This window comes from Motacilla alba, chromosome 4 (assembly GCF_015832195.1).
Source record: "Motacilla alba alba isolate MOTALB_02 chromosome 4, Motacilla_alba_V1.0_pri, whole genome shotgun sequence".
Classification (NCBI taxonomy): Eukaryota; Metazoa; Chordata; class Aves; order Passeriformes; family Motacillidae; genus Motacilla; species Motacilla alba.
In genome coordinates, this window is record NC_052019.1 from 376,106 (window position 1) to 394,182 (window position 18,077).

Here is an 18,077-nt window from a genome sequence, read left to right on the forward strand (position 1 = left end):
CCCTGCTGCATCCTGCACTGCTTCCCTCCTCCTGTGCTGGCACCAGCTTTGAGCCAAACCTGCCCAAATTTCTCCCAAACTTTTGCACATTTCACCCCCACAGACAATACAAACAGCCCCAGGACTGTGTGGGGACTTGTGTCTCCTTCCCTGATGACACTGGTGTCTCCATCTCCGCAGAGCTGGTTCTCACCTGTCACCCCTCCTTGCTGGGAGACACAGCACTGGGGCTGGGGCTGGGATTGGGGCTGGGATTGGGGCAGGAATGGGATTGGGGCTGGGATTGGGTCTGGGACTGGGGCTGGGGCTGGGATAGCAGCTGGGATTGGGGCGGAATTAGGTTTGAGGCTGGGATAGGAACTGGGACTGGGTCTGGGGCTGGGGCTGGGTTTGGGGCTGGGATTGGAGCTGGGTTTGGGTTTGGGGCTGGGTTTGGGTTTGGGGCTGGGTTTGGGGCTGGGTGTGGAGCTGGGATTGGGGCTGGGGCTCAGATTGGGGCTGGGTCTGGGTCTGGGTTTGGCGCTGGGACTGAGGCTGGGGTTGGGGTGGGTTTGGAGCTGGATCTGGGGCTGGCTTTGGGGCAGGGTTTGGAGCCCTCAGAGCTGTCTGCAGCTCCACCCGAGGGCAGCTCCAATCTCTGCTCTCTGAGACCAGGGACAAGACCCGAGTGAGCAGCTGGAGCTGGGCCAGGGAGGCTCAGGCTGGAGCTCAGGGAAAGGTTCCTCCCCCAGAGGTGCTGGCACTGCCCAGGGAATGGGCACCAAGGCTGCCAGAGCTCCAGGAGCCTGTGGCCAGCGCTGCCAGGGATGCCCAGGGTGGGATTGCTGGGGGTCTGGGCAGGGCCTGGGGTTGGATTGGATGATCCCTGTGGTTCCCTCCCAGCTGAGGATATTCCAGGATTCCATGATTTCACCCAAGCACGGCTCATCTGAGCCCCACCACTCTTCCAACCTCCAGAGAACATCCCCCAGTTTCTTCCAGCTGCCCTTCCAGCACAGGAGCAGGGCTCAGCTCCATCCAGGACGTGCTGACAGGGACATGCTGGCATGGCAGGCAGGAGCCAGGGGTCAGGAAAATGCGTGTGTGCTTTATTCATGGATATGTTCGAATATTGACATGTACAGAAAAGGAAAGCACAAGTTTGACCCCAGTTTGGGCTGGCACCCACCACCCTCCCCTCCAGCAGGGGCACACATGGGGTTCCTGCTCCAGCACCATCTCCCAGCCCTGGGTCTCCCTCCCAGCTCCTGCTCCCACCTGGACAATGCTGGACGTGACGTGACATGACAGGTATAAGCACATACACAACATTGCACAGGCTCTCAGGGCTGCCAGCCACTGGGAGTAGCACTGTGCAGCCAGAAAATAGAGTTCAGTGGCTACAGAAAGTCTGGCTGGTCCTTTAACTGTGGATTTATTCCTTTCTTTTTCCCATGATTCTTCTTTGTGCTTATGGAAGTTGTCAGGAATGGAGTAATTCCTAAAAAAAATTGTCTCCCTTTCTGTCTCTTGGCTTGCTCAGTCTTTTGCCTTTACAAGCAGCTGCTATGACTTCTGTGGTTAATCAAGAGACTTAAAAATGAAGATCCATGGTTCACTTCACAGAATTCAGCAGAGATGGAATTTCATCCAAAAAAATTACTGACTTTTCACAAGGAAAAAGCAGTGGTCTGTGCACACATGTTGGTGGGTGGGAGAAGAGTAATCACGTTTGATTCCTCCAGCAGAAAGGTTCAAAAGTCATCCTTTTTTGCAAAGTTTGATTCATGAACAGGCTTGGAGAGAGAATCAACATTAAATATTCGTGAAAAGAGTAAAATAATCTGAACAAAGCCATGAAAGTTTGGGGATAATTTTTTTTGTTGTTGTTAATTCCCACTCCCCAGCTCTTTCCTGCTGGGTGAGAGGCTCCTTGCTCTGTGCCTCATTCATTTCACCCCAAAGCATCTGTGAACCCCAAGGAACCCCCAGGGGGGCAGGACCTGGCCTGGGACAGGGCTTGGAGGACAGAACGTGGGAACTGAGGATCTGGTTGGGCTCTGGTGCATGAGACAACAAACATCTGCAGAGCCTTTAGAGCAAGACAGCCCTGGAAGTGTCCAAGGCCAGGCTGGATGGGGCTTGGGAAGCCTGGTCTGATGGGAGTGTCCCTGCTCATGGCAGGGGGGCTGGAACAGGATGAGCTTTAAGGTCCCACCTGAGCCATTTCATGATCCTGTGATGTGAATCCAGGGGAGATGATGGTGTCTCTCACTGAAAGCGTTGAAGTGGGTGCTGATGTGGGACATGGTACCAGGATGAGGCAACCTCTGGAGGTCTCCTCCACCCCAACCAGACCTTGACTAGGATTCTCCACACCTCTTTGTACAGCACACCAGTCTGAAGGCAGAGGTGAGGTGGGGCCACCAGGCATCCTGACAGCCCAGGAAAACTCTTTCTGTGCTGAATGAGAAGGAAAGTGGCACTTCACCATCACTGACACTGACACATGAGAGACACAGGAGAGGGTGCTCCTGGAAAGCAGCTGCCACTTGCATCCCCATCCTGGGCCAACGCTCAGCCTGGGCACGACTGAAAGCTGGTGGAGACTGGTTTCATGGGGCCAGATGTGGAAAAGCAGAGCATGACTGCAGGACTGGAAAGGAAAGGGGCAGAAGAATGCAGTTCCCAGCATGACCTCGTGGTGTTGAGGTAGTTCCTTGCCTTTGAAGGGCTGAGCAGTCAGGGTTTCATCCCTCTCCAGCTGCAGCTGTGAGGACACGAGCTTTGTGTCACTTGGTCTCTCGGGAGACACTGCTGAGAGATGTTCACAGCAGCTCTGTGCATGTGTGGGGTCACTTTGAAATGGCTTTCCTGCCTGCAGCTCTCCCTCCTGGTCTGCTTTCCCGTTCAGAGTGAGCCCCTCGGCCATGAAGTTCTCACGTACAACCTTTGGCTCAGGGTGTGACTTGTCACCCTGCACACAAGCCTTGGAACTTGGCGTGCTCCTTTGCACAGCCCTGGATCAGGAAAACCAGGTGCTACAGCCCTGAGCCCCTCAAGGAGCAGCACTTTGGACAGGATGCAGCAGGAGGATTTCAGTTCCTGTCAGACACATCCACAGCTATTCAGCTGAAAACCAGAAGGGTTTCTCATTGGAGCAAAAGCCAAGGAAGTTGCTGCAGTTTCTCAGAAAATCTGAAGCAATCAACAATAGGAGAAGTTTTGCAGGAAATGGGAATAAAAAGCAATGGACTTTGCTGTGTCAGATGCTTCCTAAGCCTTTCCATGCATTCAAATGCCAAGGAATTAATGATATTTATTGGAGGAGCACAAACCAAGGAATAAATGGGCTGCTGCAAAGGGCAGGCCTGAACACACTCAGGGGGATTCTGGGGCTATTGCTCTTCCTCCCATGGCACTCAGCATGGGTAAGCATTTATCTTGGGAAACCTTCTCACCCTTCCTTACCATCTTCTTTCCTGGCTTTAGTAAAGGGGTTCAGCCCCCCAAGAGAGCACTGGGACTCCTCAACTCACCTCCTCAAGGAAAGACCCTGGATGCTCAGGTAGTCCAGGGTCTCACACCTGGATAAAGGTGCCCCAAGACACCAGAGAGACATTGATCCTCATTTTCCCCCCCTGGGTCTGGCTGTGGCTCAGAAGAAAGGGTCACTTCAGCAGCCCCTGCTTAAATGACACCCTCACTGAAAAAACAGGAACAGGCAAGAGGCTAAGCCCTTGGCCTGCTCACCTGGACGCAGGTGGTTGCCTCTGCCAGTTTTTCGAGGAGGGGAAACTGTAGCAATCCAGCCCCTATCCATGATATAATTCATTACATGGCCTTTCTTGGCTGGGGCTTTCTGTCTTCAGGATGGTTTTTAGCAAACCTCTCCCATTCTATCTCTTCCCAGGAAAATGAACGAAATCCCTTGGCTGGAGACCCTGTGCCTGTGAGACCAGAGGATGAACAGGTGAGAGTGGGATGTGCTGGGCTCACGTCAAACCCTGCCCATGGGCTCACACACTGGCCCCTGGCGGAGAAAGGGTAGCCTGGAGTGGGACAATATTGGCCTCTGGTTGTTTGGATGTGACAAAAATGCCCCAAAACACTGAACAGGACCAGCGGATAGAGACATTTGGGTTGGGACACCAAAAATTCAGCCATAAACAAAATGCAACACACATGTTTCTTCCTGAATACCATCAACACAGGACACAGGTTTCCCGAAGAAGGAGGGCCCGAGGGGAGGTGACAGCTGGGACGTGGATGCTGGTTGCACTCTGGCCATGGTTTTGAGAGGGTGGATAATCCCTGCCAGCCAGTTCAGAGTGTATTTACTTGGTCCTCCACAGAGGGGTTTCAGGTTCCTCTCCAGTGAACAAAACCAACCACCTTCCCCCCATTTTCTGGTTTCTTCAGTCTGAAGGAACCAGGTGCATTGTCCCTCAGGTCCTGAGCAACCGTGCAGACAGTCTGAACTCCACATGTCCTGTCAAGAGCCCCTCAGTGTGGGCTTCAGGACACCTCCTGACAGGTCATCCACTCATCCATCCATCAAAAGTCTTTCTCCTCTTGGCTGGGGCAGGAAAAAGCATTTCCTTTGCAGCTCTCATTTCTTGGATCACCTCTCTCCTTCATGTTTTCCAAGGAAATTGTCCATGGCTTCAGCCCTATCCATAGAGAGCTGGAGAAACAACAACCAAGCTGTGGTGTGGAAAGGTGGCCAGGACCAAGAATGAGCTGGTTGTCAACAATGCTGATCATATAAAATCAAATAAACTGGCAGACAGATGAGGAGGAGGAAGGGATGCCCAAACACTCGCCTTCCCTTCCCTTCCCCTCCCTTCTCCCTGCTCTCCTCCTGAAAAAGTTACCAGTCTGGTTGTTCAGTAAAGAAACCAACACGAATCGAGTCTCTGCCTGTGTGTGCCAGCCCTCCTCACATCACGGGGAGGCTCAGCACAGCAGGGGCGAGGAGAAGCCACATCTGCAGCAGAGAGGCCGCCCAGCAGGGAGGGGCTGCTGGGCTGGAGGTGCCTGAGGACAAACGAGTGGAGCCACGCAAGAGCCTCTCCTCTGCAGACACCTGAAAGAGACAGCAGACAGCGTGGGGTGAGAGCTGTGGCTGATCATGGAATCCTGAAACGGTTTAGGTTGGAAGGGACTTGTAGATCATCCAATTCCAATCCCCTGCCATGGGCAGGAACACCTTCCACTGTCCCAGGTTGCCCCAAGCCCTGTCCAGTCTGGCCCAGAACAGCTTCCCAGGGCAGCCACAGCTTTTCTGGGCAGCCTCCATGTCTCTAACCAAACTGGTGTCCCTCCTTGGTGCCTCAGAGGATTTGGGGTTCAGGGGCTGTGTGTGCATGTGCAGAGAGGCCGGGGCTGATTTCAGCACCCAGACTCTGGCCCGGAGGCCAGCACAGCTCTTCAGCTGTTGGTGAAGGTGGTGTCACAGCAGCAGAGTCATCTGTGGGCACTGCACTTGTTTGGACACTGGCTGGGGGTGTCTGTGTGAGGTGGGTGCGTGGGTGCCCTCTCAGGGCAGTGGCCATCCATGTATCTTCTGGAGCCACTGCTGGCCAGTGGCTTGACCTGGTGACCTTAAAGGTGGGTGTGGAATATACCTGCATGGTGCTGGGAGACATTTCACCAGCTCTCCCCCTCAGGTCCAGAGGTGCCAACCTCATTAAATGCTGAACAGGATCTGGATTTGAAGCTGAGTCCAAAGTCAAGACCCAAATCTCTAGTTTCCAGCAGGGACCACACTCCAGCAGCACTCACACCTCAGAGGAGGGACGTGCTGCTGCCACGAGGAGGTTGGAGATGAGGCAGGGCCATCCTCCACTGCAGCTGCTTTTTCCAGCCTCCCAATTGCTGTTGGCAATACTGTCCTGGTCATAGACAGTTCACAGCTTCTCCTTCGCTTCCAGGATGAAGTTCTCAGTGCTGGGTCTGGACCTGAGGCACTACTTGGATTTCTCCAAGATCTGGGGAGCACCAGCTGGAGGGAAAGCCCCCAGATCTGTTGCGTGCCAAGCTCATGGCCTGGTGGAGGTGTCCCTGTGTCCTGCAACAGTGCCACCATTCCCTGGAGAGCAGTGAGGGAGCCTGGGGCCACTCTTCTCCACCTGCCAACCTGCCGCTTCCTGACACAGGATGACCCCCAGCCAGGGAACAATGTGCAGTGACTCCATGATTCAGCAGGCTGAACAATTGCTTTGTTCAGCTGTACTGCATTATATTGCACTATACTATACTGTACTATACTGTACTAATACTAAACCATACTGAAGAAAAAGCCATGAGCCCTTACAGACACTCACAACCCAGCTTTGACCTAATTGGTCAATCAATCAAAACAACCATCACCAGTGTCCAATTAACAAATCACTTTTGGTAAACAATCTTCATAACACATTCCATATGTGCCAAACAAGAGATGCAGCAGGTAGAGATAAGAATTTTTTTCTCTTCTTTCTCTGAGCTTTCTCACTCCTTACCCAGGAGAAATCCTGGGAAGGTTGTGCCTGCTGCTCTCTGTGAAGAGAGCTGCAGCCACAGCCGCTCTGTGAAAACAGGGTGGAGAGAGGTGAATCAGGTGTTTTCCCAGCAAAAGAAACAGTGATAAGCCTTAAAATAACCCACACTTGGAAGTTCTGAAGGTATCAGTCAGCCCAGTGCAAAGCTCAGTCCTTGGAGTCTAGTTAAAACTGACAGCTTCTGTAACCTGAACGTTCAGCAAATCAGGGTCACTGTTAATTATTCAATAGGAAAATAATTGAATCTGAAAATTACTCTGGTGTGGCAAGTCAAGGTCATTTTGTTTTACTTAAAAATGAAATATTTAATGCCTATCACAGCCATCATCAGTAAATGAATGTTATTTGTTTTAAAATAATTTCAATTTAATATAATTTTGATAGTAATAATTTACTGATGAACAGAACCTTTCCTTTTAAATTTTCCAATGCTTAGCAAACCTTAAACCTCTGCATTATGACCTCTAGAATCCTCATCTAACAAGGGAGGAACTTGTGTCCTGGGAAGTTGAAATGCTTGTCTGAAGCTGAACTGATGCTCTGAAGGATGGTGAGGAGCCAAGCCAGTGGTCCTGGGTGAAAACCCCATGGATTTCCCAGTACTTCTAAATGAAACATATCTCTGAATAATGAAGGGAAGGGAAGGGAAGGGAAGGGAAGGGAAGGGAAGGGAAGGGAAGGGAAGTCAGGCCTCCAGGAGGTGGAGGGCAGGTTGGATGCCTGCATGTGACTGAAATGACACAAATGGAAGAAGGAGTTGAGATGAGGAGGCTGCAGGAGGCACAGACATGGCCGGTCATCCCCCGGGCCAGGCCTGCCCTCTCCTACCTTGGTGGGCTGGAGGTGCTCCAAGCTGTTCTCTCTGAGGGTCACCACAGCTCTGTTGGCATTTCTCTCCTGCTTGTACATCTGTGTGGTGGGGGGGATGGACGGGGCCACGGCTGTGTTTAGGTGAGTCCCATTGCCAAAGGCCTGAATGGCGTTTTCTTGGTGAGGGAAAGGTGGAGAAAAGGCTTGTCAGGGCAGGGGGAAGCCTCCCTTTCCCAGCCTCTTTCTCTGCATCACCCGAGTGGATGCCTGAGGCTCTGCAGAGCTCCTTTGTTGGTAACACAGGGAGCTGGACACCTTCAGAACCTGGGGCGCCGTGGCATCTGCACGTCCCCATCCACAGAAGCCCCCCACTGCCACTTACGGAGACAGATGTTGTTGGTGAAGAGGTGCAGGAAGCTCTCGCACTCGTCCTGCCGGTTCCCGCTGGCGTTGCAGGTGCACCAGGGAGCTATGCTGGACGTTGAGTTGTCGATGTAGTTGGGGGTGATGGGGCTGCCTGCCGGGACCGACGGACAAGTGTTACTGCAGGGCAGGGACTCCAGGAAGGGGCAGTGACATCCCCTCGGGCTGCTCTCCTGGTTACCCTGCCTCAGCCAAGCTCCTCCATGACAGCAGCAAAACCCTTCAAGTGCTGATGTCATGGGTCTGGTTTGCTCCTAGCGAGGAGAAGAGGAGCACTCACAACCCTTTTGGTCACATTACCATCACCAAAGCCTTCTGTCAATTAAAAAGTGCTATCAGTCCAAGGAAAGGGCTGTTTCTGGGAATTCAGGCTCCCTAATGGCATTCAGAGAATAATGGAATGGTTTGGGTTGGAAGGCACCGAAAATCCCATCCAGTGCCAGCCCTGCCATGGCAGGGACACCTCCCACTGCTCCCACCTTCCACCTCCCAGGCTCCTCCAAGCCCCAGTGTCCAACCTGGCCTTGGGCACTGCTAGGGATCCAGGGGCACAGCTGCTGCCAGGGCCTCAGCACCCTCCCAGCTAGGAATTCCTTCCCAATATCCCATCTGATCCTGCCCTCTGGCAGTGGAAAGCCATTCCCCTTGTCCTGGCACTTCAGGCTCTAGTCTGAAGTCCCCTCTCCAACTCTCTTGGAGCCACTTTAGGCCCTGGGGTGGGCTCTAAGGTCTTCTTGAAGCTTTTTACTCTCCAGGCTTAGCATTCAAAAACTGTGTATAAAGGTTTTCATGCTGTCATTGAAAAAGCCAATCTCAATCTCCAGAATGAAGGATTAAAATGGAATGAAATGTTGGCCCAAAAATGTCAGTCTGTCTCATCTATCGGGACAGACCTGGTCCAAAGGCCACTGGCTTGGACTCTTGTTTGTGCCCATGCCAACTGCTGCCAGCTGGGCTCTGCAGCATCTGAAACTCCAATCTGACACCATTTGAAGTTGGCAGAATGGCAGTGCATGGTGGTTTCCAGTGGCATCACTGGTGACAGCATCAGGGAATCCCTGGCAGAGCAGACACCCTGGGACAGCCCATCTATTTCCACCGGAGAGAGAAGCTCCAATCTGTCAGCAGCCCATGGCTTTTCTCCCTCCACTGCAGCCATCCTAAACTTACCCCATACCCATGGCTTAGTCATGTCACTGAAGGGAGAAAGACCAGCACCAGACTGGATGTGGCTTGGAGCAACTCGGTCTGGTGAAAGGTGTCCCTGCCCATGGCAGAGGGCTGGAATGAGATGGGCTTTACAGGTCCCTTCCAACCTAAACCATTCCATGACTCTGTGACATCCCGGAGAGCTCAGCTCTCCAACTTACTATACTTATAGCCAGAGTAAAAGGAGAGGTTTCCCACCCAGAGGAGAGGTTTCCCTCCCAGAGGAGATGTTTCCCACCCAGAGGGGAGGTTTCCCACCCAGAGGAGAGGTTTCCCACCCAGAGGAGAGGTTTCCCTCCCAGAGGAGATGTTTCCCTCCCAGAGGAGAGGTTTCCCTCCCAGAGGAGAGGTTTCCCTCCCAGAGATGTTTCCCTCCCAGAGGAGAGGTTTCCCACCCAGAGGAGATGTTTCCCACCCAGAGGAGAGGTTTCCCATCCAGAGGAGATGTTTCCCACCCAGAGGAGATGTTTCCCACCCAGAGGGGAGGTTTCCCTCCCAAGGAGAGGTTTCCCACCCAGAGGAGATGTTTCCCACCCAGAGGGGAGGTTTCCCACCCAGAGGAGGGGTTTCCCTCCCAGAGGAGATGTTTCCCACCCAGAGGGGAGGTTTCCCACCCAGAGGAGAGGTTTCCCACCCAGAGGAGATGTTTCCCACCCAGAGGGGAGGTTTCCCACCCAGAGGAGGGGTTTCCCACCCAGAGGAGAGGTTTCCCTCGCAAGGAGAGGTCTCCCTGCCCTGCTGGGCAGCACCGGAGGCCGGCCCTTACCGATGATGCCGGTGTAGGCCAGCAGGCAGGCGGCGTAGCTGTCCCGGCGGCAGCCGCTGGCAGCCTGCGGGGACGGCTGGCAGTTGAACTGGAACTCCGCGTAGCGTGACCTGATGGAGCCAGAGCACAGAACGGGACGTGTTACCTCAGGTCTGTGGCAAAAGGGATGTAACAGCACACTCGTGGTGTTCACAGAGGGGAGCATGTTTGCAAAATGCTGCTGTAGGTGTTCTTCAAATACTTGGAACAGATGTCCTTTTACAATCTCCTGCCCACCTCAACAAACCCAGGAGGAGGTTTTGAACAGGTTCTGCAGTCAATGTTTTACAGGCTTCCTCCAGGACTGCAAGGTAAGTCCAGTCTTGGAAGAAATGTTTGCTTTCTGTTGTGGGTTTTTGAGGGAAGAGCTGTTGCCAGGAAGGAAATCAGTCTGTGTTGCCATTTTCTATCTTTTGGGTGATAACTTTGCCTAAAGACCTCAGCTTTATTTTTAGTCTGATTTGATGAAACAGAGAATTGCTCTGGTCCAGTTTCTTTCTCTAAAGACTCTAAATACAGCTGAGGTCACCTCAGATCAAGAGAAATGTCCAGAGGTTCAGACATGAAATGTCCTACCCATTGCCAGGGCTGCTGCCCATCCTCTGCTGCGCATGCCCATTCTCAGGAGAAGGATCTCTGGAGCCTGTGGAGCAGGCAAATCATTCTGCCAAGCAGTTACCTGCCACCAAACTCTTTAGGCGTGAGTCAGCTCTTGGCACAGGGTGGTGTTTGGACATGGTAGGATATCTGAGGCATCAACACAGGCCTTTCAGGCAGGACACAGCAACAGCTGGAGACCCAGATCCATCTCAACATTGGTGGCCAGGCAGGAAGGGATTTCACATGGCATCTGAGCTGCTTTGGAAACTCAAGCAAGCAGCAGCACTGACAACACCTGAAGGGAGGGTTCTTTAGGTGACAACCTATACCATCTGAGCTGAGAACTGAGAACCTCAAACGTTTACCCTGCCTGGGCAAGCTCAGAAAAACTGAGCATGTTGCTCCTCCCAGACATCCTCTCTCTTCCAGACACGTTGCTCTTGCTCCCAGTCAGTGTCAGCATTCCAGTTTGCACTTTCCAGCCCACTTCTCCCCTGCACCCTTCTTTTTTTTCTCATCTTTGTTCCCATATTTGCCCCTTATCAACCCTTTTCTCCTGTAACATGGACAGGCAAAATCTTCTTTCCCAAAACTTGCTGCATTGTTTGGAGATTTAGAGAAGGGAGATAGTGACTGCAGATTTGATATAATCCATATTAGTAAAACCCACCCCTCTGAGCTGGGAAGTTCAAAGGGCTAGAGCTGTGCAGGAGCTGCAGGGCAGACAGGGTGAGACTTGGAGTGTTTCACTCCACTTCTTTATGATTTATTCCTGGCTCTCCTCGTGGATTCTGCACTGCTGGCTTTGACCAGGTCACATGTCAACCTCTTGCTCCCTTTGTGTCTCTAGAGGATATTTTATATTATATATTCAGAGACCAAGGGACCAGATAATTAACAGCTGTGCTGCTTGCAGGAAATAGTTTCCAGTCTCCTGGGGAGTAACACTCTCCCCTTTGAACCTCTTCCTCCCCACTGGGCCCTTTTGTCATGTTAGAGAGAGGGCAGTACCCGTCCATTTCAGATTCCCTGGGTAGCCAGGGGACAACATCTGAGCAGGACAACACCAGCCCAGGGGCTTTGCATCTTTCAGAGTCTACTTCTGCACAGTTCAGTCGTTCCCTGCCTCCATATTTCTGGGGTGCAGAGTGCTTGAGGGCATTTGTACTTTCATGCTTCCAAGAGGATGCTGCTGCTCTCACCTTCCTTTGTGAAAATACATAATATTTTTATTGTAATTAACGTTGCTGTGCTGGGAGGGGATGGCTGCTGGAAGTTCAGCTCAGGAAGTCCCAAACCCCACAGCAATTAGAGACTGAGACAATACAGGGAGGTGTGTCCTACACTTGTTCTTGTGCTCTTCCCCAGGTGTCTGCTCACGGCCCAGCTGCACGCAGGGCACTGGGCTGGGCCCCATGGTGCTGTTATTGCCTTACATCTCTCCCTGCCAGCTGGGCTCCACTCCTGAGAGCTCTGTGTGCATTAACCTTCTGGAATATCAAAGACTTTCAGAAGCAGGGAGGTGAAAATAGTGCAGATGAAGGAACAGCACTGAAGGGGTTTTGCTATCAGTGGGCACATGGGATGAGTCTGTGTGTGTGTGATTGGGGCTTGATGGAAACAGAGCAGCAAACCAGGCTGGCCACAGACTGTGCTGTGGATCTGAAATCACACCGTGACTCTGAGACTCCTGTGCAATCACCAAAGCATAGAATCACAGAATCACAAATGGTTTGGGTTGGAAAAGACCTAAAAATCATTTCATTCCACGCCCTGCCATGGTGGCATGGCCTGTCACTGTGGCATGGCCTGTCACTGTGGCATGGCCTGTCATGGCAGCACGGCCTGTCATGGCGGCACGGCCTGTCACTGTGGCATGGCCTGTCATGGCAGCACGGCCTGTCATGGCAGCACAGCCTGTCACTGTGGCACGGCCTGTCACTGTGGCACGGCCTGTCACTGTGGCATGGCCTGTCATGGCAGCACGGCCTGTCATGGCAGCACGGCCTGTCACTGTGGCACGGCCTGTCATGGCAGCACGGCGTGTCACTGTGGCACGGCCTGTCATGGCGGCACGGCCTGTCATGGTGGCACAGCCTGTCACTGTGGCATGGCCTGTCATGGTGGCACGGCCTGTCATGGCGGCGTGGCCTGTCACTGCGGCACGGCCTGTCATGGTGTCACGGCCTGTCACTGTGGCACAGCCTGTCATGGTGGCATGGCCTGTCACGGTGGCACAGCCTGTCATGGTGGCACGGCCTGTCATGGCAGCACGGCCTGTCACGGTGGCACGGCCTGTCATGGCAGCATGGCCTGTCACGGTGGCACGGCCTGTCACGGTGGCACAGCCTGTCATGGTGGCACGGCCTGTCGTGGTGGCACGGCCTGTCACTGTGGCATGGCCTGTCACGGCGGTGCGGCCTGTCCCAGCTGTGTGGGACGGTGCCCCAGGAGCACCCAGCAGGTGAGGGCGGTGGCTCAGGGCTGTCACCAGGCCCTGGCCCAAGCGAGAGCTCTCCGTGGGGACCAGCCCTGCGTGGGAGCATCACCTGCAGACGTAGTTGTCCCGGCAGGAATCCAGGGGTGCCAGGCAGTTGGGCTTGTCCTTGGACTCGTAGGAGCAGGCGGGGACGATGGTCTGGCGCCGGCGCTCGGCGCAGGCCGTGTCCTCGCAGGGGCAGAAGAGCAGCTCGTGGGTGTACTCCGGGGGCACGCGGTCGAAGAACTTGCGTAGGGCCTTGTGGCACTTGGAGCGGTTGCAGGTGTCGGCCCGGGCCAGGCGGCGGATGCAGAAGGAGACGTACTCCGTCCGCAGCCGCTGGCACATCTCGTCCACGTTGCAGGCTTTGGCGGCGTCCAGGCACCGGTTCACCTGTGTCACCTCGTTCTCAGAGCCTGTGGGGTGGTGGGACACGGTGAGGTGGTTCTGTGCTGACCCCCTCATCAGCAGCACCACCCCTGAGGCCTTCACCCCCTGCTCCTGTCCATGGCCTCCGGGTGACACCACGCTTGCTCCAGGAAGGCCGCGGCCAGGGTGAAGTGCAGGTGTGCTCCGTGGGTCCTGGTAGGACCAAATCCCCTTTCCACACTCATCTTTTTACAAGAAGTGCCACAGTCGCATACCAGACTGCACCACCCAGAGCTCACTTCACCAAGCTCGCATCTTTAATAAAATGAATTTTGCTTTAATCTGGGCATCTGGTAACATTTTACTAGTGCAGATTATCCAGCCTGAGGCCTGGAAGACAGCAGGCATTTGAAAGTGCAGCTACTTATGGCCGTGAGTGGATCCATCAAGTGTTGGGACCTCCACTAATGGACCTTCTTGTTTCTGCAAGTTGCTCAAGATCAAAGAGTGAGTCTCTGCTACAGGGGTGGTCTGCACTAGTTCCTGGCACCTCAGCCTCACTGCCCTGGACAGGGAGTTTCTCCTGGCCTCTGAAAGGTCATGTCTGGCTTTGGCAGCAGCTCTGTTTGTTCACCCCAAGATCTGCCCAGCTTAGTGAGACCTGTCTGGGTCGCAGTGTGCCCCATGCAGACCAGTCTGAGCCAGTATCCCCCTGTCCCCAGTAGTGACAGTGCCTTCACAGGGTGGGATCAGAGGTACCATCCACCTTCGTGGCCCTGGGACCTGATGCTGCCTGCACGTGAGTGCATGTGTCTCTCTCCTCACACCCTTTGCAGGGTCACCCCTCACTCACATCAGCAAAATCACTCTGCATGTCCACCCTCCTGAACAAGAGGAGAAAGAATGTCCCAGTCTGGGTGGGAGAGCAGAGATGAGCTGTGGGATGCAGGGAAGGTGGAGGAAACCTGCAGTAAGGGGAAAGGTCAGGAAAATAAAGCAAAAACTGTAGTGATGGATGAGAAAAACAGTATCTTCAGTGGGAAAGTAGGGATCTCATGAGTTTATATGCCAACAGCCTTCTCTGTAAAAATAAGGAAGAGGAAAAGGCATTTGTCTAACACCAGACGTAGGGCTGCTTCAAAGGTGGATGGGGGTCTGTTTTATAGAGGGGGAAAATGCTACAGGGTCCCTGGCAGGAGTCAGTGGGAACATCAGACTGTCTGATCGAACAGATAAAACAAGGGTCCTTCAAGCTTGAGAGAGAAAATGAATTTGAAGCTGGTTTTCACCTCTCTGAATTAAAATCATGACCAGCAGCACACCAGAAGAACTTTTTCCCCAGCCTAGAAAGATTTTTCCACTGAGGAAGAATCCCCAGAATGATAAATTTTCAATGCAGAGTCAAGCCCGATCTTTGACTGGGAGTTAAAACCAGCCAGTCACTGCTGACAAGTGTTAAAACATTGACAGTCCCCCTGAGCCCTTCAGAGCTGGCTGCCCTCCTTTATTTCCCTGACTTTATCAGATACTCTTTCTCCCAGCATTTATTTTTCCCTTCCTGTTGCCCCCTGTTGCTTACAGTGAGCTGGAAGACAAATTCCAAGTTTTTCAGTTATTTTATGGTGGGTGAAAGTTTTGCTTGCTGTGATCCCTTCACTAAACAGTTACCTTTAAAACTGCCCAGAGATGAATATTGTCAGAGCATCAGTTTATGCTGGGAAGCTGCCAGCTAATGTGTAGGAAACAGTTACTTGGAAGGGTTTCATTACCCATTCAGCCAATAAATCACAGGGAACATGTTGGATTTTCTCCTCTTCCCACGCAACACCAGCAGATGTGCTTTTTAAATCACTGCTACAATTAGAGTGGAGGGATATGGTTCCATTTGTACAGTTTTAGTAGTGGCCATATATTGTTTATGTAAAATTCAGTTTAATATACCTGTTGTTCACTTGGCCTATGGTCACAGGGGTGTCTTATGTTTCAAAAAGTTCTTGGGATTTCTTTTTGGTAGATTTGAAAGAGGGTCCTGTGGAAGTGCTGGCCATATGACCCTGGACACTGGACAGGCAGAGGGCAACAGGTCGTAAGTTATGTAATAGAAGTTATGTAATTGATTAGTATGAATAAGGACAAAAAGGCTAAGAAATTTTGTGTCCCTAAGTGGATGCCAAGTCTTCTGAAGAATCCCTGCTGCTCTGGGCCCATTTGCTTTGGTGCACAACCTCTTTCAATTTGTTTTAAAAACCTGAGAGTGTATTAACCACACATAAAAATCCACATCCCTTGATTTCCCCATGCTCTGAAACTTTCTGGGACTCAGCAGAAGGGGAAAAACTCCAGTAAAGAAAACCATGACCCAGCAAAAAAATTCCCTGTCAATGCACCAATCTGCCAGGTGGAGTCAGTAAGAACGAGTCAGGGAGCACCTCCCATCCCCTCTGCTCCCCTTGTCCAGGGCTGATGTGTTAATTTGCTGCTGGACATTTTCACCCAACAAGTGCCTGGCCATGGTGGGGACTGCAGACATTCTCTGCTGCAGGGACATGCTGCTCCTTCCTCCCTTGGGTGCACTCCAGCTGTGGATGTCACCCCAGAGCAAGGCACACATTTGGGAAAGCTGTTTGGGCACATCTGCCAGAGACACAGGAGGAGCACATAACCTGCTCCCAGACAGGTAGTTTGGTAAAATGCCCACTCTTGGAAAGCTTCCCCACGGTGTGGAGCGCAGGCTGGTTGCGGTGGCAGCTGTGCCAATGGCACAGGGTTATTGGCAGCCACACCGACCTCTGAACTGTGGAGCCCTTGAGGAATTAAAAGGTGTCAGGCTGCTCTGCTCAGCTATTAACAGGGTAAGATGTACAGCAGAACACAGCTCTGGGTTCTGAGGTTGCCCTCAGGGCAGGTGGTTAAAGGCTGTGGCTGGGATCAACACACAGGTTGAGCTACTGACCTCTTTTCCTGCAGAGTTCATCCCATGACTGATGTGGAAGCACCTTCTCAAACCTAAGAACGCCCAAGCAGCTCCTGTTTGATGATCTGTCTGCATGGAACAGATCATCCACCTGCTATGGAGAATGAGTGTGCCTGGCATGGGTCATTGGAAGGGGTCTTTGTATCACATCTCTAAGTTCCAGGCCTCCATAGTACAGATATGAAACAGCCAAAAGACAAAAATCACAAGCAGTTTTCCCCAGAACGTGTAACAGCTTAGCAAAGGAGTCAGAGGCACCTCCTTGGAAAAAACAACTGCCAGACCTGAACCATGCAATACTCATGAGGAGCACAAAGGACTTCCCAGTCTGCAGCCCTTGACCCCCCGCCAGGGCCCTCCCTGTGTGCACAGGAGGTGCCAGAGCATTTCCCACCCACCTACCTGCAGTGATGGATGCCAGCCGCACGTAATCAAAGCCCCTGATGAACGGCTCGTAAGGGGAGCTCTCCAGGACATTCATGCCTGGGGGGAAGAGAGAAGCTGGTGAGAAGGCAGATGAGGCTCCTGAGGGATGGCTGAGATGCACGAGGTTCGACATCTGCAGTGAAAGATTGTTAGGTGGGTGCAAGGGAACCATGCTCTAAAGGCCATGAGTAAATGGACACTCAGAGTCATGGGAACAGGTGTGTGAACTCATCCTTGGAAAAGGGAATAGAATGTAAATGGCTTTTAAAATGTGTCTCCATTTTGGAGTGGGGCAGCCTGTCAGGAACTGTTGAGTTGCAGCTCTGTAGCTCAAGCTCTGGAGCACACTGCAGGGATGGCCAGAGAGGACACCAGACTGTAGCACAAGCTCCTGCTCATGGGCAGAGCTCAAATCACCAGCTTCCTACACACACAGGGTTTCCATCACCATTACTGCAATTTCTTCTATGTCCCTCCTGGGTCAAAGGTCCTCACCTCTCTTTAGGACACAGACAGGCTGTGCACAGGATTATGTGGGTGATGACACATTCCATATTTACTGTCACCTCTCCCTTTCTCCTTGCCGACAGCCTTTTCTCACTTGGCACAAAGCTAATGACCCACAGCTCCCGCAGAAACTTCCTCTCGTAGTTTTTAAGTCTCTGGGAGCCTGATTTTATTCAACTGGTGCTTCCCTTTCATCTGTGCAATGGTCTGTAATGCCCCATCATCCTGATGGATACCATAGAATATTACTGAAGCAAACAGCTCAGTATCTGTTGGTTTCTTTATTAGACATTTAGATGGATGTGGACAGCAGCAGCAGATGTGCTGGCTGGGATAAAAGGGCTGTCCAACCTCACACTCTGGACACGTGCTGACCTCCAGCTGCAGCAAGAGGCAGCAAGAAATGGCTCCCAGTGTCCACAGACCTGTGCAATCACCACGACACATTACAAGGCAGCTTTACACCTTCATTGAAATATCTTGCATCGTTACTGACTAGAGAGGGGCCCATTTGTATTTTCCAGCATAGCAGTTTTATGTCCTGATGATAAAGCACCTTATCAGAGAGTTGTTATCGGGTTGTCGTCATGTTATTGTGTCTCTAAGTGGGAAGGTGGCTAAACACCAGCGTGCTCAAGAGAAGCTGAGTAAATAGTGTGCTTTGTAAATTCCCTGAGCACGCACTTCCACAATTGCTTTTGCAAGAGGCCTTCTAGGAAGCTTTTTGCAGCCTCCTGGGTATGTCTGACTGAGAAACAAAGCTCTACATGGACCGCGTGGATTGGCTTCCTTTCTCAGTCAATTAAACATGCGTAAGGACTCTGAAACATGGGACTGCTACGAAATATATCTCCCTGGGGAAATTAAGGCGAGGAACTCAAAAGTTTGGTGTGCAAATCTGCATTGCAAATGAAGTCAGTTGTTTGAGAAAGTGTGGGGCTCGGGACATGA

At 52.3% G+C, this 18,077-nt stretch overlaps 1 protein-coding gene across 1 annotated transcript in view; it reads right to left on the reverse strand.

Moving 5' to 3' along the window:
- Positions 1-625: 625 nt before the first annotated feature.
- Positions 626-18,077, reverse strand: part of LOC119700717 (GDNF family receptor alpha-4) — a 72,622-nt gene continuing 55,170 nt past the window's right edge. The window contains exons 3-8 of the mRNA XM_038136250.1: positions 16,596-16,676; positions 12,921-13,266; positions 9,733-9,842; positions 7,717-7,851; positions 7,353-7,510; positions 626-5,068 (exon numbers count right to left, since the gene is read on the reverse strand). Coding sequence (XP_037992178.1) covers positions 4,922-5,068; positions 7,353-7,510; positions 7,717-7,851; positions 9,733-9,842; positions 12,921-13,266; positions 16,596-16,676 — 977 coding nt within the window. The 3' untranslated portion in view covers positions 626-4,921. The remainder of the gene's footprint in view (positions 5,069-7,352; positions 7,511-7,716; positions 7,852-9,732; positions 9,843-12,920; positions 13,267-16,595; positions 16,677-18,077) is intronic.